At 42.4% G+C, this 19,751-nt stretch overlaps 9 protein-coding genes across 11 annotated transcripts; 5 read left to right on the forward strand and 4 right to left on the reverse strand.

Annotated features, from left to right (window-relative positions):
* Window positions 1-1,377: 1,377 nt before the first annotated feature.
* LOC117782801 (liver carboxylesterase 2) lies at window positions 1,378-4,088 on the forward strand. The gene is made up of 3 exons (XM_034619843.1): window positions 1,378-1,482; window positions 1,549-1,641; window positions 2,199-4,088. Exons 1-3 carry the CDS (start codon window positions 1,378-1,380, stop codon window positions 4,068-4,070), a joined length of 2,070 nt encoding a protein of 689 aa, XP_034475734.1. The 3' UTR covers window positions 4,071-4,088.
* A 594-nt stretch (window positions 4,089-4,682) lies between these two features.
* On the forward strand, window positions 4,683-10,326 carry LOC117784354 (DNA-directed RNA polymerase I subunit RPA1). Its single transcript, XM_034622062.1, has 10 exons — window positions 4,683-5,128; window positions 5,190-5,556; window positions 5,619-6,984; window positions 7,041-7,534; window positions 7,593-7,878; window positions 7,948-8,875; window positions 8,935-9,139; window positions 9,196-9,325; window positions 9,380-9,479; window positions 9,537-10,326. Exons 1-10 carry the CDS (start codon window positions 4,786-4,788, stop codon window positions 10,256-10,258), a joined length of 4,941 nt encoding a protein of 1,646 aa, XP_034477953.1. The 5' UTR covers window positions 4,683-4,785; the 3' UTR covers window positions 10,259-10,326.
* A 564-nt stretch (window positions 10,327-10,890) lies between these two features.
* On the forward strand, window positions 10,891-11,541 carry LOC117784795 (biogenesis of lysosome-related organelles complex 1 subunit 1). Its single transcript, XM_034622616.1, has 2 exons — window positions 10,891-11,112; window positions 11,168-11,541. Exons 1-2 carry the CDS (start codon window positions 10,979-10,981, stop codon window positions 11,478-11,480), a joined length of 447 nt encoding a protein of 148 aa, XP_034478507.1. The 5' UTR covers window positions 10,891-10,978; the 3' UTR covers window positions 11,481-11,541.
* Window positions 11,542-11,839: 298 nt separating this feature from the next.
* LOC117784791 (transformer-2 sex-determining protein-like) lies at window positions 11,840-14,016 on the reverse strand. Of its 2 annotated transcripts, XM_034622609.1 has the most exons (7): window positions 13,886-14,011; window positions 13,734-13,814; window positions 13,112-13,268; window positions 12,920-13,048; window positions 12,502-12,677; window positions 12,266-12,447; window positions 11,840-12,205 (listed from the first exon to the last, which is right to left on the reverse strand). In XM_034622609.1, the coding sequence occupies exons 2-7, from the start codon at window positions 13,772-13,774 to the stop codon at window positions 12,183-12,185; spliced, it is 708 nt and encodes a 235-aa protein (XP_034478500.1). In that variant the 5' UTR covers window positions 13,775-13,814; window positions 13,886-14,011; the 3' UTR covers window positions 11,840-12,182. The 2 variants fall into 2 exon arrangements, with proteins under 2 accessions (XP_034478500.1, XP_034478501.1); XM_034622610.1 differs by lacking the exon at window positions 13,734-13,814 and having other exon boundaries at window positions 13,886-14,016.
* Window positions 14,017-14,196: 180 nt separating this feature from the next.
* LOC117782803 (transformer-2 sex-determining protein-like) lies at window positions 14,197-14,992 on the reverse strand. The gene is made up of 4 exons (XM_034619845.1): window positions 14,834-14,992; window positions 14,641-14,757; window positions 14,401-14,576; window positions 14,197-14,335 (listed from the first exon to the last, which is right to left on the reverse strand). The coding sequence occupies exons 1-4, from the start codon at window positions 14,990-14,992 to the stop codon at window positions 14,224-14,226; spliced, it is 564 nt and encodes a 187-aa protein (XP_034475736.1). The 3' UTR covers window positions 14,197-14,223.
* Window positions 14,993-15,290: 298 nt separating this feature from the next.
* Window positions 15,291-16,080, reverse strand: LOC117784794. 2 transcript variants are annotated; one of them, XM_034622615.1, is made up of 2 exons: window positions 15,897-16,080; window positions 15,291-15,826 (listed from the first exon to the last, which is right to left on the reverse strand). In XM_034622615.1, exons 1-2 carry the CDS (start codon window positions 15,901-15,903, stop codon window positions 15,354-15,356), a joined length of 480 nt encoding a protein of 159 aa, XP_034478506.1. In that variant the 5' UTR covers window positions 15,904-16,080; the 3' UTR covers window positions 15,291-15,353. The 2 variants fall into 2 exon arrangements, with proteins under 2 accessions (XP_034478506.1, XP_034478505.1); XM_034622614.1 differs by having other exon boundaries at window positions 15,291-15,820; window positions 15,891-16,080.
* A 135-nt stretch (window positions 16,081-16,215) lies between these two features.
* On the forward strand, window positions 16,216-16,973 carry LOC117784793 (39S ribosomal protein L41, mitochondrial). The gene has a single exon (XM_034622613.1). It carries the CDS (start codon window positions 16,278-16,280, stop codon window positions 16,776-16,778), a length of 501 nt encoding a protein of 166 aa, XP_034478504.1. The 5' UTR covers window positions 16,216-16,277; the 3' UTR covers window positions 16,779-16,973.
* On the reverse strand, window positions 16,771-17,677 carry LOC117784792 (serine/threonine-protein kinase fray2). Its single transcript, XM_034622611.1, has 2 exons — window positions 16,972-17,677; window positions 16,771-16,906 (listed from the first exon to the last, which is right to left on the reverse strand). Exons 1-2 carry the CDS (start codon window positions 17,599-17,601, stop codon window positions 16,832-16,834), a joined length of 705 nt encoding a protein of 234 aa, XP_034478502.1. The 5' UTR covers window positions 17,602-17,677; the 3' UTR covers window positions 16,771-16,831.
* A 337-nt stretch (window positions 17,678-18,014) lies between these two features.
* On the forward strand, window positions 18,015-19,394 carry LOC117784788 (lipase 3). The gene is made up of 2 exons (XM_034622607.1): window positions 18,015-18,171; window positions 18,241-19,394. The coding sequence occupies exons 1-2, from the start codon at window positions 18,076-18,078 to the stop codon at window positions 19,342-19,344; spliced, it is 1,200 nt and encodes a 399-aa protein (XP_034478498.1). The 5' UTR covers window positions 18,015-18,075; the 3' UTR covers window positions 19,345-19,394.
* Window positions 19,395-19,751: the final 357 nt, after the last annotated feature.

Raw genomic sequence — 19,751 nt, forward strand, 5'->3', positions numbered from 1 at the left:
ACAGCTCTGATCTCCAACTGACACTGTCGTCCATCGACCGGAACTACGCTTCGTCTAACAGCAGCAGCAGCCAAAACAACCACCACGTACTGTCCACATTGGCCTGGAATTAAACCAACATTATGGTACATTATCGTCTGCCAGCCAAAAGCAACGACAACTCCATTTAACAAAGCAACAAAGGTAGCTGAAAACCCAACAAACAATATTTACATTCTCCACCAGCAACAACATCACCAGCAAAATCGAAACTCAATAAAAAAGTAACCAGTGACCGCTACACGAGTCAATCTAAATCGACTGCTGGATGCCCTATATCTAAATTTGATATAAAAGATGACATAGTCTTATAAGTATATCATACTCTCTCAGAGTACTCTCTACATCGCATTATTATCGAACACTTTCAAAAATCAATTGAAATTAATATTAATTAAATAAAAGTCGAATATCTCTAACTTTTTCGGGTAGAAGTGGCTATTTTCTAGGTGCCACATAAATTTATTTTTCACTGCTTTACTCATTTTATGTCCATGGGTACAATAAATAACAAGCACGAGGTCAGTACGTAGAGTTGCTCATTGTGAAAGCAAGTTAATTAATAATGTTGAGCTAAAAAGAATAGATAGAAAAACTTTATACATTTTTCTATTTTTATTACAGTATTTACTTAGTTAAATGAACTTTAAACAGAACCTGGAGAATAAAAATATTATATTTCTATTACAAAATTTTTGATTTTTAAAATAGAGCATTTTGAATGCATCCTACTTATTAAAGACAATTAATCACATAAAGATACAAAAAATAGATAAACCAAGACATTCATTGATTTCAGCCTTTCTCAATATTTTATTTTCTCTGAAAAATGTTTCGAGCAGATTTATAGCATTAATATTTCAGGTAACCCTATGTGGTAGACACTAGTTTGTTGTGGCATGCAACAAAGTGAATACATGCAACAATTGGCGGTGTTTTGGGTTCAAAGTTATGGGTTCAGGTACAATCTTCTGGCTGGTCAATGGGCACAACAACCAACAATCCACCCTGTGAATTTAACTGTTGTTGGTGATCTGGTGTCGCTGGTGTTTTGATCTAATGAATGCATGAATGATTCCTGCGCACACACAACAAAAACAACCACATTAAAAGCAACAATAATGACACCAGAAAACAATTGAAATAATTCTAGCATAAACTTTTTAGCCAACTTTTCCATCGACGAGAACATTTCTTTTTTTAGTTTTCATTAAAGCGTCAATGAGTCTATATGGAAAATTGCAGCGGCAATATTTAAATCAATATTTATAAATTAAAATACCATAATTGATTCGCTCTAATATGTGTTAGAAAGTGTAAATTTTTTAAAATATGCAAATGCTTAGGCTCTCAAACTGGCTAAAAATATTCCTTTGGGTCAGCATCCAAGGCTGTTGGGCCCAACAAACGCACATTAAACTGGAGCAGGGCGATCTCATTGGAGTGAGTATCACTTGAACACGAGATTAACAACATTGTTAACAATTGACATTGTTGCTTCGCCTGCAGCTTAAGATATTTCCAGATGGAGCACGCAGCGCGGTCTACGCCTTTCTGGGTATACCCTATGCCCAGCCGCCGTTGGGTCCAATGCGCTTTGCGGTAAGTTAACGAAATGGCCTGAATACAAAAGGTGCTAGAAGTAAAACTAGTATTAACGAATTTACAACTTCACTCACTAAAATGTAGGAAACGCATTAACAACAAAATTACTATCGATAAATTTTCATAAAAATCGAAACATAAGTTTTTAACTTATATGCGTCAATGATAAGCAATTATTGTAATTTTGTTTACGATGCAGAAAATTAAAATAAGGCAGTGTATTTTAATGAAAAATTTGATCACCCCTCTACAGATCCGACGCATAGAAAATATGGGATTTTTGCACACAATATCTTAGAAATTTGATCAAGTACCTTTAAGAGACTAAAGTCCTATAAGTTTTTGAACTTTAATTTGAGAATCGTTGGACTATATATAATTTTCGGTTAAAAATTCCTATGACAGTTAAATGATATATATTTTTCCGATTTCAACTAAATTTGATTATAGTTCATAAGACAACTTCAACTGCATAATCTACAAGATTGATTTATATATCTCAAAAATACAAAAAGTTGTTCATAATAAACGTATTCAATCCTCCTTTTCCTCAGCCCGCCAAGCCGCACAGTGGCTGGAACAGGACGCTGCAGGCGACAGCGATGCAGCCGATTTGTCCACAACTGTCGAATACCATATATGATGAGAGCGCTGATGGCAGCATTTCCCGAGCAGTGCCCACTAGCGAGGATTGCCTGTACTTGAACATTTGGACGCCAGAGACGGGATTGCGTTATGGCCAACTGCCTGTATTGGTGATTATTAGCGGTGAGGATTTCTCCTACGACTGGCCACGCAATCGCATCAATGGTCTGGACTTTGCTGCTGCCGAGGGCGTTGTTGTGGTCAGCGTGCAGTATCGCAGCAATATCTATGGCTGGCTTGGACTGGGTCAGGATCATCGACAGCTGCCGGGCAACTATGGACTCAGTGATATTCAACAGGCGCTGCGATGGGTCCAAAGCAATGCCCTCAGTTTTGGTGGCAATGCGGACCAGTTGACCCTGCTTGGTCATGGTAGCGGAGCCATTCTGGCATTAGCTAGTGCCCTCCAATCTGGAAAAGAGCAGGCTCTATATAAACAGCTGATACTCATGTCACCAGGCCCTGTGCTACACGCCTTGGGAGCTGGTCATGAGCAACGCATTGTGGCAACGGGACGTGTGCTCGTCCAGAAGTTGGGCTGCCAGTTCGAGGAGGCGCAACATCGCCAGCTGTTGAGCTGCCTGCGTCGCAAGAGCACTGAGGATTTGCTGCGTGCCTATGAAAGTGTCTACAATCACGGCAATGCCAGCATGCAGCTGGGCGTCCAATTGCCTGGCCACCTGAGCCTGGAGCAGCGTCTGGTTAATGTCACACTGCCGCCAATACTGCTGGGAATTGGCTCCAATGAGGGCGCCTTTTGGCAAGACTACTGGCTGGACGTGGCCCGTGATGGCAACGTGGCTCTGCATCGTTATATCAATCACACGCTGTTGCCAAATGTGTTGCGTTCCATGCAGCTGGAGGATAGCGCCAGTTCCGTTCAGTTGGCAGCCATACGCTGGCGTTACTTTAACGAGGATTCATCGGTCAGCCAGCTGTTGTGGGGCATGCAACGTCTGCTGTCCGAGTCGCAGTATGAGACACCTTTCCTCCGCCTGCTGCAGCTGGTCAATGGCAGCAGTAGCGTTAGTTATGCCTACGTATTTGATCAGTCCCATGTCCATGCCATGGACATGCGTGGCAGACAGAATCTGTTTGGTGGCGCCTCGCATAGTGCCGATTTGCCACTGCTGCTCGGTCCCAGTCTGTTCCAACAGATTGCCCGGCGTCGCTTCAACACTGAGGAGGAACAGATGTGCCGCAAGCTTCGCGGTTCCTTTGCGAATTTCGTGAAAGGCGGCAATCCCACGCCAGGACGCATCTATGATGCATGGTTGCCTTACACACCGGAGCGTCCTTTCATCTACAATCTGGGAGAGATCACCAAGAACGTGGACGTACCGTCGGGAATAGGTGAAGCGCTTGTCGAACAGCTGCTGAATGGTAAGCTGCCGACTGAGATGGGCACAGATCGCAGTTTGTCCAGAACCAATCGTCATGAGAACTATCGACAGAACAATGCCAACTCATATGTGGCCAATAATCAGCTGGACTCCGGCTATGGCAATCACTTGCGACGGGTTTATGGCTTCTGGCAGGTACTACTGCCCTCGGCCCAGGATGCAGAGTTACGTGAGGGGAGAGGCGGGGGCGGTGCCTTAGGGCAGCGGGTGCGTCTGTTGGAGGCCAATGCTGATGCGGCACGTTACCGTCAGGGTTTCTATGCAATGCTTGGTCTTGTGTGCCTCCTCCTCGCCTGCCTGGGCTTGTGTGTCTATCTGCTGCGCCGAGAACTGCCGCATAGACACAGCTCGCCAAGGGAGTCCTCTTATAGCTTATGACAAAAGTGGTTTCGTTGGACGACCATCTTTGGAGGCAGTGCCAAGCCAGGCGCCGACACTGGCATCGCCAATGTCGAGTCCTGGCGCAAAGGTGGTCGAACAGCGAAACGAGAACGAGACGGAGATCGGGATCGAGAACGAGAGGCGGCTGCCGTTAAACAACGTGTGCGACGTCCAAGACAATTGCAACCGTACGATGAACAACAAGTGGGCCACAAGGCTGCAAACGCTGCCCGAGCAGCCAGAATTGGAGTTGGAGTTGGAGCAAGAGATGGCTGCGGTGACGGAGCAACAACAACTGGAGATGAGACAACTGTTGCGGAACTCCTGGACACTGTCCGCAACAAATACGAACAGAATATGGCTTTTAAGAACTGGCAATACCAGTTGACTTGTGATAAGTTCTAAGCATAACCAAAGTTTAATAGGTTTTACCTTTCGTATGTATGTTTTTTTCTTTTCAATACATGTCTTTTCATTATTAAATATCATTAAATGTTTGCCTTTTTCGACTTTTTATTCAAATAAATAATACCGCCATTTGAAATGTAAAACGACCCTGCTTAGATGTCTATCGATAGCAGTGGCAGCCTTTCGATCTGATGGCAGCATTTGGGCCAGGTGGCAGCACTGTGTGTAAATACACGTGCTGCGGGTTTGTTGGTTTTCTGCAGTAATTTATTTTCCTCGAATTAAAAGGATAAATCAACTTGAAATGGGCTCCCGAAATGCACCGGATGTGCACATGTTTCCCTCGGACTTGGAGTTCGCCGTGTTCACCGCCGAGGAGATCAAGAAACTGAGTGTGGTCAAAATAATAACTGGCCTCACATTCGATGCACTCGGTCATCCAATATCAGGTGGCCTCTATGACATTCGCCTGGGCTCCTATGGCCGCTGCATGGACCCCTGTGGAACATGTTTAAAAATGCAAGATTGTCCTGGTCACATGGGCCACATTGAGCTTGGCTCGTTGGTCTACAATCCGTTCTTCATCAAACTGGTGCAGCGTCTACTGTGCATATTCTGTCTACACTGCTTCAAGTTGCAAATGAAGGGTAAGTGATGTCACAGTGCCAACCAATTGTTGCTTAACTTACAGTAACTCCCCATCAACAGATCACGAGAGTGAAATAACCATGTTACAGCTGAAATTAATTGACGCTGGTTACATCATTGAGGCACAAGAGCTGGAACTCTTCAAGTCTGAGATTGTTTGCCAAAATGCAGAGGAACTGGTTAAACTAGATAACGGCGACGCTGTCCATCCGCGTATTGCTGCAGTCCAGGAGCTGCTGGCCAAGAACGTGAGCAATGCCACCAACGTGACCAAGACAAGCTGCTCCCTACGCACAGCTATCACGCACGCAGCTCTGCAGCGCGGATCCAGCAAGAAGTGCCGCCACTGCAACAAGTCCATGCGCTTTGTGCGCTACTTGCATCGTCGCCTCGTTTATTACGTGACCATTGCCGATATGAAAGAACGGTGAGACCTTTTCAATTCTTAAAAGCTTACATTTGTTATCAACTTCAAATTCTATCCTCCAGGCTGGGTGATGTGGCCGAAAGCGGCGGTCAGAATAAGGTGATATTTGCGGACGAGTGTAGACGCTATTTGCGAAAGATCTATGAGAACTATCCAGAGCTCCTCAAGCTGTTGTTGCCTGTGTTGAGCCTCAACACCGAGTCGAGCAGCAGCGGCGACAGCTTTCCCGTGGATATGTTCTTTATGGACTCGATACCTGTAACTCCGCCACGGGCGCGTCCTATGAATGTCATCAATGACATGATTAAGGGCAATCCGCAGACCGACATCTATGTGAACATCATTGAGAACAACCATGTGCTAAATGTAGTGCTCAAATTCATGAAGGGACAACATGAAAAACTGAGTGAGCAGGCCAAAGCTGCCTACCAAAATACGCGAGGTGCCAACAGCCATGAGAAGCTCTACAATGCCTGGTTGTCGCTGCAGAGCTCCGTGGATGTGCTGCTGGATGTGAACATGTCACGGGACGTCAAGTCCGCCGAGGGTCTTAAGCAGGTGCTCGAGAAGAAGGAGGGACTCATTCGCAAGCATATGATGGGAAAACGTGTGAATTACGCAGCGCGAACTGTCATCACGCCTGATCCCAATATTAATGTGGATGAAATTGGTATTCCCGATATATTTGCACGCAAGCTCTCCTATCCGGTGCCAGTGACAGAATGGAATGTCATCGAACTACGTAAAATGGTCATGAATGGACCGGATATACATCCGGGAGCAAACTACATACAAGACAGCAAAGGCTTGACAACCTACATACCCGCTGATAATGCGGCTAAGCGAGCCAGCATGGCCAAGCTGTTGCTGTCCAACCCCAAGGATGGCATCAAAATTGTTCATCGCCATGTCCTTAATGGCGATGTGCTGCTGCTGAACCGTCAGCCCTCGCTGCATAAGCCTTCCATAATGGCGCACAAGGCACGAATCCTGCACGGCGAGAAAACCTTCCGCCTGCATTATTCCAACTGCAAGGCGTACAACGCCGATTTCGATGGTGACGAAATGAATGCTCACTATCCACAAAGCGAGGTTGCCCGCTCCGAGGCCTACAATCTGGTGAATGTAGCCAGCAATTATCTGGTGCCAAAGGACGGTACTCCGCTGGGTGGCCTCATTCAGGATCATGTTATTTCCGGTGTCAAACTGTCTATACGCGGACGCTTCTTCAATCGCGAGGATTATCAGCAGCTTGTATTCCAAGGCCTGTCCCATCTTAAGGGCGATGTCAAGTTGCTGCCACCGGCAATAATAAAACCCACCACATTGTGGTCTGGCAAGCAAGTGCTGTCCACCATTATCATCAACTTGATACCAGAGGGCTATGAGCGCATCAATCTGGATTCATTTGCCAAAATTGATGGCAAGGTAAGTTAAATTTATTTTATTTTCTTATCTATCCTAATTTGGAATTATTTTTACAGAATTGGAACGTGGCTCGGCCACGTCCCCCGCTGTGTGGAACCTCGCCGTTGGAACAGGAGCTGAGCGAGAGTCAGGTCCAAATCCGCAAGGGCGAGTTGCTGGTGGGCGTGCTGGACAAGCAGCAGTATGGTGCCACCACTTTTGGCCTCATCCACTGCATGTACGAGTTGTACGGCGGCGATGTGTCCACTCGCCTGCTCACTGCGTTCACCAAGGTGTTTACCTTCTTTCTGCAACTGGAGGGATTTACTTTGGGCGTGAAGGATATTTTAGTTACTGGTGAGGCGGATCGCAAGAGACGAAGCATTATTAACGAGTGTCGCGATGTGGGTAACAGCGCTGTCGCCGCTGCCCTCGAGCTGGACGATGTGCCGCCCCACGATGAGTTGACCGAGCAAATGGAGGCTGCTTATGTCAAGGATACCAAGTTTCGTGTGCTCCTCGATCGTAAATACAAATCGCTGCTGGACGGTTACACAAATGACATTAACAAGTGGGTAACATTTGTCTGCAAAGAGTGCTCAATTTATTCACGCCTTCCTTCTCCATAGAACATGTCTGCCCGGTGGCTTGATCAGTAAATTTCCATCGAATAATCTGCAGCTAATGGTGCTGTCTGGTGCCAAGGGCTCTATGGTCAACACCATGCAAATCTCATGCCTGCTAGGACAAATTGAGCTGGAAGGCAAGCGTCCTCCTCTTATGATATCTGGAAAATCGCTGCCCAGCTTTACATCTTTTGAGACGTCTCCCAAGTCTGGAGGTTTCATAGATGGACGCTTCATGACAGGCATACAGCCGCAGGACTTTTTCTTTCACTGCATGGCAGGTCGTGAAGTAAGCTTCGAAATCAATATACGCATATGGAAAACGGGAGATTAACTATTTTCAATTATTTTATGACAGGGTCTCATTGATACTGCTGTAAAGACATCTCGTTCCGGTTATCTACAACGTTGTCTCATCAAGCACTTGGAGGGATTGAGTGTGCATTATGACTTGACAGTGCGTGATAGTGACAACAGTGTAGTTCAGTTCCTATATGGCGAAGATGGCATGGACATTCTGAAATCAAAGTTCTTTAATGGCAAATTCTGTGCGGATTTCCTCGCACAAAATGCAAAGGCTGTCTTGAGGCCTAGCCAACTTCAACTCATGAAGGATGAGGAGTGCCTCGCCAAGGTACAGCGCCATGAGAAACACATACGCAACTGGCAAAAGAAACGACCGGTCAAGTTGCGTGCTGCTTTCACCCACTTCTCGGAGGAATTACGAGACGAGGTGGAAGTACAGCGCCCGAATGAAATTAATGCCAAGACAGGACGTCGACGATTCGACGAGGGTCTCCTCAAGCTATGGAAGAAGGCAGATGCGGAGGACAAGGCTCTTTACCGCAAGAAGTATGCACGTTGTCCCGATCCAACAGTGGCCGTTTACAAGCAAGATATCTACTACGGATCAGTCTCTGAGCGCACACGCCAACTTATCGAAGATTATACACGTAAGCAACCTGCGCAGAAAGAAATCATATCGGACATAATGCACATGAAGAGCATCAAGGCACTGGCATCGCCGGGTGAACCAGTTGGTCTCATTGCCGCCCAGTCGATTGGTGAACCTTCTACCCAGATGACACTGAACACCTTCCATTTTGCGGGTCGTGGTGAAATGAACGTGACCTTGGGTATACCGCGTCTGCGAGAAATACTTATGTTGGCCTCTTCAAATATCAAGACGCCATCGATGGACATACCCATCAAGCCTGGACAGCAACACAATGCGGAGAAGCTACGCATCTCCTTAAATTGTGTGACCCTTGCCAGTCTCTTGGAATGTAAGTAAAACTAAAACTTATCTGATTTTATATATAATATCTGCCCTTTCTTTACATAGCTGTCCAGGTCAGTACCACATTGACGCTGGAGCCTGAACGCGCCTACATCTATGACTTGAACTTTAATTTCCTGCCGCGCGAAATCTATAAGGAAGATTATGGTGTGCGGCCCAAGCGCATTATTAAATACATGCATCAGACATACTTCAAGCAACTTATACGCGCCATACTGAAGGTATCCAATGCCAAGAAGACGTCCAAAATGTGAGTAAAGTATTCGTATTATTCAATCGCAATCCTTAACTTATCTTATTCCACAGTGTTGTCGTTGACGAGAAAAAGGAGAGCGACAACAAGCAAGATGAGGAAAACGATCATGACTTGGATGCAGCTGATGACATGGGTGCGCCAAAAGCGCGTGACAATGATGACGATTCCTCAGATGATGGCGTAAGTTAATCAAGTTATCAGTATAACAGTAAAATTACATTGCATCTGTAATAGGGTGACGATGATGCGACTGGCATTAAGCTAAAGCAACGCAAAACCGATGAAAATGATTATGACGATCCTGAAGATGCCGAGGAAATGATAGATGCCAATGGTAAATATCAATGTCAATCAGTTAAAATACCACAAAAATAAAAAACTTCTCTTGTAGATGATGAAGATGAAGCCGAGGACGAGGATGGCAATGATCAGGCAAACGATGAGAATGCCGACGTAGATGACAAATCGGTGGAGAAGCTACTCAGCAACCAAATGGTTCAAGATTACACCTACGACAAGGAGAACCATCTTTGGTGTAGGGTTAAATTAATTTTGAGTGTGCGTTACCAGAAACCGGATCTGACGTCCATCATACGAGAATTGGCCGCCAAAAGCATTGTACATCAAGTTTCACATATTAAGCGGGCAATCATCTACAAGGGCAACGACGATGAGCAGCTACTGAAAACCGATGGCATTAATATTGGTGAAATGTTCCAGCACAACAAGATCTTGGATCTGAATCGTCTGTACTCGAACGATATACACGCAATAGCCCGCACCTATGGCATTGAGGCTGCCACTCAGGTCATTGTCAAGGAAGTGAGCAATGTGTTCAAGGTTTATGGCATCACTGTGGATCGTCGTCATTTGTCACTAATTGCTGACTACATGACCTTTGACGGCACCTTCCAGCCGCTTTCCCGCAAGGGCATGGAGCACTCTTCATCGCCGCTGCAGCAAATGTCCTTTGAATCTAGTTTGCAGTTCTTGCGAAATGCAGCTGGTTTTGGACGTCCCGATGAACTAAATTCACCATCAAGTCGCCTTATGGTTGGCCTGCCTGTTCGTAATGGCACTGGCGCATTTGAATTGTTAACGAAAATATGTTAATTACATTTTTAAAATATAACAAAATAAATACGGTCTGCCTTAAGACTAAAATATAATCAATCTTAAAAGCAAGAGTATTATTTATTTGCGAACAATTTAATGCAAAGCTGTCACTATTTAATTTATGAAAAAGGTGACTAGAATTTTTGTTAGAATTTTGTCGAATTTCACGCCCCGAGATCGCCCTAATTTTATCTAATTTCGAATTTAAATGGTTTAGAGGACAAGCCATGAGCAAAATGACATGCCGATTGAAAATTGGGTCAGTTTTCTTCAAGTTATGACAGTTGGAAGTTTGTCAGCTCTTTGACCCAGCAACTTCACCTCAACTGTACAAACGTTTTGGTTTTCGGCTCTTGAAAGAGAATTATTTTCAGTTACGGTTTCAGTTCCGGTATTAAAAATGAGACGGTTAGTTTCGGCTAGTTTCCGATACCGGTCACGGTGTTAATTATTCCATGGTTTTGTCATAATAGATCTTATTGCTTTTTAAAAATTGTTTGTATTAAATTTGTAATTTTAAATCGTTTGCCAACTAATTAACAGCTGTATGTAAACTTCATGTTACTTTACATTATATATGTCATTTAACATAATGTCATATCGCTCATCTCTAATTGATAAACTCACAATTGCCATCTCTAACTATCAGCTGTCGTAAAATAAAAATAAATTTGTTTGTAATTTGCAAAACTCACAGAAATAGTAGTTGGAAGCAAAATGTTGACATCCATGGTAAAGGAGCATCATGCAAAGCAATCAAAGCGCAAACAGGAGCAAGAAGTGCGTCGTAAGGAAGCTATTGAAACCTCTAACGAACTAACCCAGTCGCTGGTGGATCATCTGAATGTGGGGTAAATAGCAAATATGGAATTGTAGGAAACAGTGTATACAAATTTAAATCTTTAGTGTGGCGCAGGCGTACTTAAATCAGAAGCGGTTGGATGCAGAGGCCAAGCAACTGCATGTGGGCGCCACCAACTTTGCCAAGCAGACGCACCAATGGCTGCAATTGATTGACAATTTTAGCAGCGCTCTGAAGGAGCTGGGTGATGTTGAAAACTGGGCACGCAGTATCGAAGGGGACATGCAGGTGATACAACAAACCTTGGAGCTGGCCTACAAAACATCTAGAGCAGCCCAGGCTACAACAGTCGTTGCATCAACATCAGCGGTAGCTTCTACATCTTCATCAACAGCGACAAGTGGGAATCCCAATTAAATATATATATGTATATTAGCTGATAAGTCAATAAAATGTGTAATTGTAACCTAGCAATAAATTTATTTGTTTCATTTATTTTCGAATTATGTATAATCATTACTATTATATAGTGTATAACATATACTACGTTTAGACGGGGCATGTCGCCAATTCAGTTTGTAATATCAAAATTATTCCGTGTTAACTGGAATTTATAATTGTTTTCTCAAAATGGGCTCCGTATAAACAAAGTTATGCATATCTACAATTTATTTCCTTAATTGCTTGTTGGTCCAACCCGCAACACATACAATTACATGAATATTGCACGCTAAGCACATTTAAGATGTTATCTAGTTTATACTAAAACGTACAACTGGGTTAGTTTTGTTAGTTTATTGTTATTAATTACGCCGTTTCTTTTAAAATACATATCACAAGGTGTAAGACGTGCCTCGGAGGAAAGATGGCACGCATAATCTACACAGATGCTTTCTTGGTGGTTACACTACATTTCACAAAACGTACGAGGATGCAACATAAACGACAATGGTCAGCTATCAACTAATTGTTATGATTAAAGGTGATGCAAATTATATAATGAGGATTCTACTGGCACTGCCAATGGATTATGTCATGAACTGCCAAGTCAAGTAATAATTCAGTCTATACCCTCGTTCAGTGACATTTGCTTTGAGTTTGGAATTGAAAGCCAGCGACCTAATAGCGTGATGGAACGCGAGCTGATGAGAAATGAAAATAATTAATAACAATATTCTTGGGAATTTAATTTAAGCACTTACGCTTGCGTGGTGAACGGGAACGGGTATAACTGTGACTCCGACTACGTTCATAGCGATTACGGCTACGATATTTACGTCGATTGTGTGGCGATAATGATGATGAGATGTCACGATGACGGCGACGCGAACGTGAGCCATCTCGACTATTATATTCGCGGTCACGGGAGCGTCTTCCTGGAGGACTGTAAAACACGTTTCAATATTCAAATGCTACCGCAAATACAAATCTCACTCACCGTGAAGGTCGTCCCATGTAGACACCGGGAGTAGGCGTGTGAGCCCGCTGAGTGATAGAGTAATCTACACGTATGCGACGGCCATCCACGTCCATTCCTGTACAGGCATCCTTGGCTACACGCGCATCACTGAGATTCTCAAAATAAATAAAGCAAAAGCCGCGTGAACGATGGGTCTGCAAGAATTATCATTAGATTGAACTTAGTCGATGTAGTCAATAATATATATAACGAATTTATGTATGTTGCGACAAGCCTTTAGTGCATTGCTAGTAACTTTCATAGTAAACACTCAATATCGCTGCATTTGTATATGCTATAGCCAATGGACCCAGCACGCAACTTGCCACAAACTAAAGACCAAGTTGAATGCGGGCAAATAACTGGCAGATTGTTGGGCTTAGTCTGTTGCACTTACATGAGCATCGATGACCATTTGAATACGCTCAATGGGGCCAAATTTGTTGAACAATTCACGCACCTTCTGTTGCGGAGTATTTGTGTTCAAGCCAAAGACTCCAATGCAGCGACTCGCCTGCGGATGATCCTGCAAGAGTTGTCAGTTTAAGTGTTTATGAAGTAATATTGCAATATGATTTTCATGACTTACGCGTGCTTGACGCATACGATGGCGATCTCTAGACGTGCGGCCGGAATAGTGACGAGCCTCCGGCGACTCGGAACCTGAACACGAACGCCGACGATATTGCGGGCTAGATTTCGACTTGTAATCGCGGTGACGGCTGTCATAGATCTCAACGTCCGACCTTGAATGGGAATAGGTAAGAATTCAGTTGATTTGCTTGGCTTTTTTTGCTTCTTGATTGTGTGTTTCGGGTTTTTGTGTTTCGGATTTTTGGCACTTGATAAATTGAATTGAACTGATAGTATAAAAAGGATTTGCTTTAAGAACGTATTTAAACAGCTCAGAATAAATATGTGCTTGCTTTTCAATTAGTATGCCTTTTCTGCACAAAAAATACATTAATCATTTACTTCACTAGTTCTTACATTTTTGCTGGATAATTATTTTTGACAAAAAGCGGAGAAATAGAACCAACTCGCCTGAAAATCAAAACCAAATGATGGAGAACGAAAATGACATTAGCAAATGACAGTTCACCAATGTTTAAAATATTTGGCCTACTGAGACTGATCAAAGTGGCAGAACCACAAGGTGTCAAACATGGTTAATAACTAAATATGCTATCTCACAGCAACACTGTTTTTACCTGTAACTACATTTGTGCTTATCAATGTACTGTACTGACATTAAAATAATCCTTTGACCTCGTGTTGGATATCCCCGTGGACTGAGTGTTCACAAAAGCGAAAAACTATGTTAGTTACACATCAAATTAACTTATTTTGTCTCCATACGCACCATACTCTGCGAAGCTATTATTGCAATCAAATGTATGTCTAGGTTAAAGCCCGGCTTAAAGAAAAACAGAACGGAAAGTGAGAACAAAATATAGAATATATATATTTTTTGTTTTTTTAATAGACGCTGCCACCTGGTAAAAAAAAGGCTGCCATTTATTTTAGCGTTGCCACAAATTTAATCTAGATCATTTTTATTAATGCATACCATTCGTTGCTTCGATAACAATACCAATTGGTTGTCAAAAAACGAATTTAAATTTAAAATGTATTTCACCAACACGATTTACCAAATTAATATTTATTTTATGTTAGCATTTTTACATAATAAAATATTTATCAAAAAGTCCTTCTGTTGCTTTGCCGTTGGCGATAAAAATGGTAAGGTCTTGATGATGTCGAGTAGCGTTGATGACTTTGTGAACGTTCGCGGTTGCGATAGTGCGAGACACTATAAAGTGGCGAAACATATATGTTTGATCTAAATATTGAACAAATTTATGTTATAAGGCAAACCTCGAAGGACGTCCCATGTAGACCCCAGGAGTGGGAGTGAATACTCGCTGGGAATAGGCATAATCCACTCGTATGCTACGACCATCCACCTCCATGCCGGAACAGGCGTCCTTAGCCATGCAAGCATCGTAGAGATTCTCAAAGTAAATGAAACAGAATCCACGCGAGACAAACGTCTGTAGTGTAATGCTCATATCAAAAGGGGTTTAATTTGGGAAAACATCTTTTTAATTTACTTACGTGCGTAAAATTAACCATTTGAATACGTTCGATTGGTCCAAACTTTTTAAACACATTGTACAATGTATCCTGCGTGGTGTCGGGACTCATGCCAAATACTCCTATACAGCGACTAGACTAATAACACTGCAGAAGCATTCAAAAACTCGAATCATAATCTGACTAAATTATCCTGACTTGGCACGCTACTTACGCGGGACGATCGCTTTAAATCGCTTGACTCACGATTCCTATATTTCCGAACCGGTGGTGAGGGGGATCGAAAACGCCGGCGATGTTGCGGATTAAACTTAGAGTTGTAGTTGGAATGCCTTCCGTGGAACTTACTGTCCGCCCTTGAATTAAAGTACATATTATAAAACTAGTAGTTAAACTGTTTTATGTATATTTATGTCCATTTTGCTTACATTTTGGCAAGTTTTTTGTGAATTGTGATAATTACAACTGAAGACTACTCTTTCTTAATATCAAAGTAGAATAAAGAATTTCTAATGTCAGTTCAACGTCAACTAAGATTGGAATATTTATGTAGACAACAGTATTGACTACGTTCTGTGATGTAAAATAAAAATGCTTTCCTTTTATATAGAACAAATTTTTCTTAATTATGCTGTAAATATAGGTCGATTGAGTTAAATCAGTATAGACGATTATTATTTGTGTTAAAGTTTATTTGAATCACAGATCTTAAGTATTATACACTTTATTTACATCTATTTGCAGTATTTACTGTACGCATTATGTTTCATACAAATATAATTATAAAGCATTTTCCGCTCCTCGAAATACAAGTCAGATATGGCTTTGGCCATGCGCTCATTGTTGTAATGGCTTTTTGGTGGAGCCTCAAGCAGATTGCCTTTCACATACCATTTTAATCCGGAAAAATGCTTTTTTACTCTGGTACGCAACGATACGCCGCTACAAATAGGTTTTCTAAATAATTCGTACATATTCTTTTTCCCATATTTTTCAAAAATGCGCTCCACAGTCTCGTCAATTTCAGGCTGTTTGCAATAATAAATATACCACAATTTGCGCTCAGGTGAATTCACGTCGGTGAGGCTCAACACTCCGAAATACTCGACGATGGAGGGGTCACATTTACTTTCGTCTGTATTTTGTTTTATGTAAAATATTTTGTGCAAATATTCCTCAAAATCTTCATCACATTTATTCACTGAAAGTAAATAGTTTACTTATTAAATAAATGTTATGTTCATTGATGTGTGATTCATTGCTTAACTCACCTTGTGTCGCCATTGTTTTTGTTTTGCCAGATAATAAATTATACTATGGTAAGAAAACGTTACTTTACGTTCGGATAAGATAATTACACTAAGGTAAACTAACTTCACCCTTCGACTTAAATACAGCCAAACTATTATTTCAGCCTATATGAAATGTGTAAAAGCTCAGTTTGTTTTGGTTTTTAATTTCACAACAAGCCCACAAAAAAGCTGCTTGTGAACGGGTGGGCTGCCCGAATTTCATAAGCTAAAATAGCTTTTTCAGCGCTGCCAGATTTTTGCAAAATATTTCTTAGCAGGTTGGCAGCACCATCAATTAACAGCTGTTCATACGCTGCTAGCTTGTGAAGTTGTTATTTAACCAGCGTATTTAAAACAAGCAAAACAATGCAAAATTGTGTTAAACTATTGCCGCTGGCTATCAAGTGGCAACAGCGGAGCATCAGCACAACAGCGCAAATGGCTGGAAAGCGTAACTTTCGTAAATTCAACGTTTACGGCAAACGCGGAACACGTGTGGTGAAGGAGGCACAGCGAACGCTAGCGAATCCCCCAGTGGCCGTGCAGAAGAGAGGTGTGCGAGACACGGGCATCTCGGTTAATGGTCAATTTGTGGAGATTCCAGAGAAAATACCCGACATCATAGTTCCAGATTTAACCGGCTGTAAACTGAAGCCATATGTATCATACAAGGCGCCAGAAGTGATCCAATCAGAGTTTACCAGCCTGGATCTCTTCAATGCCGTCTATTCCCAGAAGATTATAGAGGACTTTAAGGCTGGCCAACTACAGGCCGATGGTAGCCCAAAGGAACCCTCATCCAACGAGCAACTAACGCCGCAGGAAGCATTGCTGCGAGCGCGTAAAACAGGCAGTGATATTTTTTAGATGAATATGCTCTTAAGCTTTATTGTTCTTAAATAGAATGTGGTCTGCAACTGCTAAATGTACTTTCGTCTATAATTGTAAAGCTTGCGCAGCCACTTCTCTGCTTTCAGTTCAGAATCACCCAAAAACTGCAAGAGGTACAAACATTTGTTAATAATAAAAACCACACATATAAATAAAAATTTCAACTTACATTTGGATGAAATATCTCATCTTCCTTTGGGGGTTGGGCTTCCGCTGGCTTGGGTACGGTTACTGTTTCCTTATTTAAATCAATAACTACTTTGTCCTTGTCTGCAGCTTCGCGATCACGGCTGCTGAAGAATGCAGAAGGCTTAAATGCGTCCTCATCAATAGTTTCTAGCGCTTTTTGCACTTTGGAATCCAGCAAGTCGATGGCTTTAATGGACGACGTGGACACAATTGATGTTGAGGTTGATGCGGTGGCCTGGTGGGATGTGGTCTCCGAACTGGTTGCTCGTATTGTGCGCTGGGACTCGGATCTGGATTTTGATTTGCGAGAATCGTATTCATAGTCTCGGCTTTTGCTCTGCCGGCTTCTTGAGCTGCTGCGTGAACTCTCCGGTGTTGTGCTACGAGATGAACTACGGCTGCTGCTGCGGCTGTGTCTATATTTTTTCGACTTCTTAGACTTTTTCTTTTTGGACTTGGATCTGTTTCTGCTGCTGCGCAAGGGGGATTTAGACTTAGAGCGGTAGCGCTCGCGTTCGCGTTCCCTTTCTCGATCTCTGTCACGGTTTCGATCCCGATCCCGTTCTCTCTCACGATCTCTATCCCGGTCCCTATCCCGTCTGTCACGCATTATTTCAGCTATGTTTTGCTATTAATATTTCATTTTTGTACTTAAAACACCTCAAGGGGTGACTGAGGGTATTAATATTTTTGGTAAGACTGCCACCAGGTCCAAAGGCTGCCACCCTGCAAAGTTTTCCGATCTGGCAAGCCGTACTATTTAAAGTAAAATTTTAGTTAGGCAACGCTAAAAATTTACCGTTTTAAATTTAAATAGGTAACTTATAAAAAAAAAAATCAATAAATTCCGCAGCAAAAAGTGTTATCAACTGATGAACAGTCATGGTGAAGAGGTTTTTCCTGCAAATCTATCAATTTTGTTAGCTGTAAATCAGATGTGTTAATCTTCGAAAAATTATCAAATATTTTGATTGAAGCTTAAGTATTATATATTGGTTGATAGAACATCATGTGGGGTATATAAAGGAATGCCAATTTATGTGCCCACAATTAAATTTTTGCGTTCAATACGGTTGCTTTTTAAATGTGGTTATTTAGATTTCTGGTAGCACAACTATTTCTGGCTTTTATAGCCATGGCTTTGCCCTCCGAAGTCGACCGAAGTAGTTCAGTGACAACGGTAATTATTACTAAAAATAATTAAATATTTTAAATTTATTTTTTTCATATATCTATGTTAATCCCTTAGGTGTCACTTGTAAAAAAGTTTGGCTACGCCATTGAGGAACATGAAGTGCAAACGTCTGATGGATATCTTCTTACCATGCATCGCATTCCCTATTCCAAGCACACTGGGTATGATGGGAAGCGACCTGTAGTATTCCTTATGCACGGGCTGCTCTGCTCCTCATCAGATTGGGTTTTAAGTGGTCCAGATAATGGATTGGCCTTTATTTTTTCCGACGCTGGCTACGATGTCTGGATGGGAAATGCTCGCGGCAATACTTACTCCAGGAAACATGCCTCCAAGTCACCGACGTTTCAGCCATTCTGGAATTTCGAATGGCATGACATTGGCATCTATGATTTACCCGCAATGATGGATTACATTTTGTACCTTACGGGCGAGCCAAATTTGCAATATGTCGGTCACTCTCAGGGCACGACATCATTCTTTGTGCTCAATTCAATGATCAAGAGGTTCAAATCGCGAATTCGCTCGGCCCATTTGCTGGCCCCGGTTGCCTGGATGGGACACATGGAGAGTCCGCTGGCCAAGGTTGCAGGTCCACTTTTTGGACAGCCAAATGCATTAATTGAGTTATTCGGCAGCGCAGAATTCCTGCCAAGTTCAAAAGCCATGGAGTTAATGGGCTCCGTTTTCTGCAGAGATCAAGCTTTCTCACAAGTGATGTGCACAAATATACTTTTCCTCATGGGAGGTTGGGACTCCCCATATTTAAACACAACATTGATTCCCGAAGTTATGGCCACAACTCCAGCCGGCTGTTCTGTTAATCAAATGTTCCACTATCTGCAAGAATATAATTCCGGTGATTTCCGACAGTTCGATTATGGTGCGACGAGGAACAAAAAGGAGTATGGAAATAAGAATCCCCCAAATTATGACGTGGAGGGAATGGACGTTCCGGTATATTTATACTACAGCGATAATGACTACTTTGCCAGTCTGATTGATGTCGATTTGCTTCGGCGCACCATGAATCCAGCTTCCCTGAAACGGGCATATCGAATGCCTGAAAAGAAGTGGAACCATTTGGACTTCCTGTGGGGCTTGAATATCAAGGAAATTCTATATGACACAGTTCTCGAAGACATCATAAATGCTTAATTCACAATAATAAAAAGAACACACGCTCTTATGATAAGTTTGGCCCCTAATCGGTGTTTGATTTACACTTCTTTCATGAATTTCCGTACTATTTAGTTGTATACCTGTAGCATCGAGATACAAGCTTTAAGCTTACTTGGGGTCACTTTTATTTGAATTTATAATATGTGACACTTTAGTAAATTTATAACGATTTGTTATCTTTACAATTCATATACAAAAATTTCTTGGAAATTCGCTTTGAAAAATTTTATTTTAATAGACAATCTTAAATGTATCTTAAAAATATAAAATTCAAAAAGTTTGCAAAAGAGACGACGAGGGCCGCATTCGAACCGTGGCTTTCTTGTTGCATTCAAGCACACAGTCACATGCTGCACCACTACGCCATCGACTTTGTGTACGTT

This window comes from Drosophila innubila (genome assembly GCF_004354385.1).
Source record: "Drosophila innubila isolate TH190305 chromosome 2R unlocalized genomic scaffold, UK_Dinn_1.0 1_C_2R, whole genome shotgun sequence".
NCBI lineage: Eukaryota > Metazoa > Arthropoda > Insecta > Diptera > Drosophilidae > Drosophila > Drosophila innubila.

Excerpts from the sequence above, each read along its gene's own strand:
- LOC117784354 (XM_034622062.1), top strand. The coding sequence starts at position 4,786 with ATGGGCTCCCGAAATGCACCGGATGTGCACATGTTTCCCTCGGACTTG. Across the intron at positions 5,129-5,189 it reads CTTCAAGTTGCAAATGAAGG|ATCACGAGAGTGAAATAACC; the intron begins GTAAGTGATGTC and ends CCCCATCAACAG. Across the intron at positions 9,326-9,379 it reads ACGATTCCTCAGATGATGGC|GGTGACGATGATGCGACTGG; the intron begins GTAAGTTAATCA and ends CATCTGTAATAG.
- LOC117784793 (XM_034622613.1), top strand. The coding sequence starts at position 16,278 with ATGCAAAATTGTGTTAAACTATTGCCGCTGGCTATCAAGTGGCAACAG.
- LOC117782801 (XM_034619843.1), top strand. The coding sequence starts at position 1,378 with ATGCTTAGGCTCTCAAACTGGCTAAAAATATTCCTTTGGGTCAGCATC. Across the intron at positions 1,483-1,548 it reads AGCAGGGCGATCTCATTGGA|CTTAAGATATTTCCAGATGG; the intron begins GTGAGTATCACT and ends CTTCGCCTGCAG. Across the intron at positions 1,642-2,198 it reads TGGGTCCAATGCGCTTTGCG|CCCGCCAAGCCGCACAGTGG; the intron begins GTAAGTTAACGA and ends CCTTTTCCTCAG.
- LOC117784792 (XM_034622611.1), bottom strand. The coding sequence starts at position 17,601 with ATGCGTGACAGACGGGATAGGGACCGGGATAGAGATCGTGAGAGAGAA. Across the intron at positions 16,907-16,971 it reads ATGAGATATTTCATCCAAAT|TTTTTGGGTGATTCTGAACT; the intron begins GTAAGTTGAAAT and ends TACCTCTTGCAG.
- LOC117782803 (XM_034619845.1), bottom strand. The coding sequence starts at position 14,992 with ATGTACTTTAATTCAAGGGCGGACAGTAAGTTCCACGGAAGGCATTCC. Across the intron at positions 14,758-14,833 it reads ATTTAAAGCGATCGTCCCGC|TCTAGTCGCTGTATAGGAGT; the intron begins GTAAGTAGCGTG and ends CAGTGTTATTAG. Across the intron at positions 14,577-14,640 it reads AAATGGTTAATTTTACGCAC|ACGTTTGTCTCGCGTGGATT; the intron begins GTAAGTAAATTA and ends ATTACACTACAG.
- LOC117784791 (XM_034622609.1), bottom strand. The coding sequence starts at position 13,774 with ATGTCAGTACAGTACATTGATAAGCACAAATGTAGTTACAG. Across the intron at positions 12,678-12,919 it reads AAATGGTCATCGATGCTCAT|ACCCATCGTTCACGCGGCTT; the intron begins GTAAGTGCAACA and ends TAATTCTTGCAG. Across the intron at positions 12,206-12,265 it reads TTCCCGTTCACCACGCAAGC|CTCGCGTTCCATCACGCTAT; the intron begins GTAAGTGCTTAA and ends ATTTCTCATCAG.
- LOC117784795 (XM_034622616.1), top strand. The coding sequence starts at position 10,979 with ATGTTGACATCCATGGTAAAGGAGCATCATGCAAAGCAATCAAAGCGC. Across the intron at positions 11,113-11,167 it reads GTGGATCATCTGAATGTGGG|TGTGGCGCAGGCGTACTTAA; the intron begins GTAAATAGCAAA and ends TTAAATCTTTAG.
- LOC117784788 (XM_034622607.1), top strand. The coding sequence starts at position 18,076 with ATGTGGTTATTTAGATTTCTGGTAGCACAACTATTTCTGGCTTTTATA. Across the intron at positions 18,172-18,240 it reads GAAGTAGTTCAGTGACAACG|GTGTCACTTGTAAAAAAGTT; the intron begins GTAATTATTACT and ends TTAATCCCTTAG.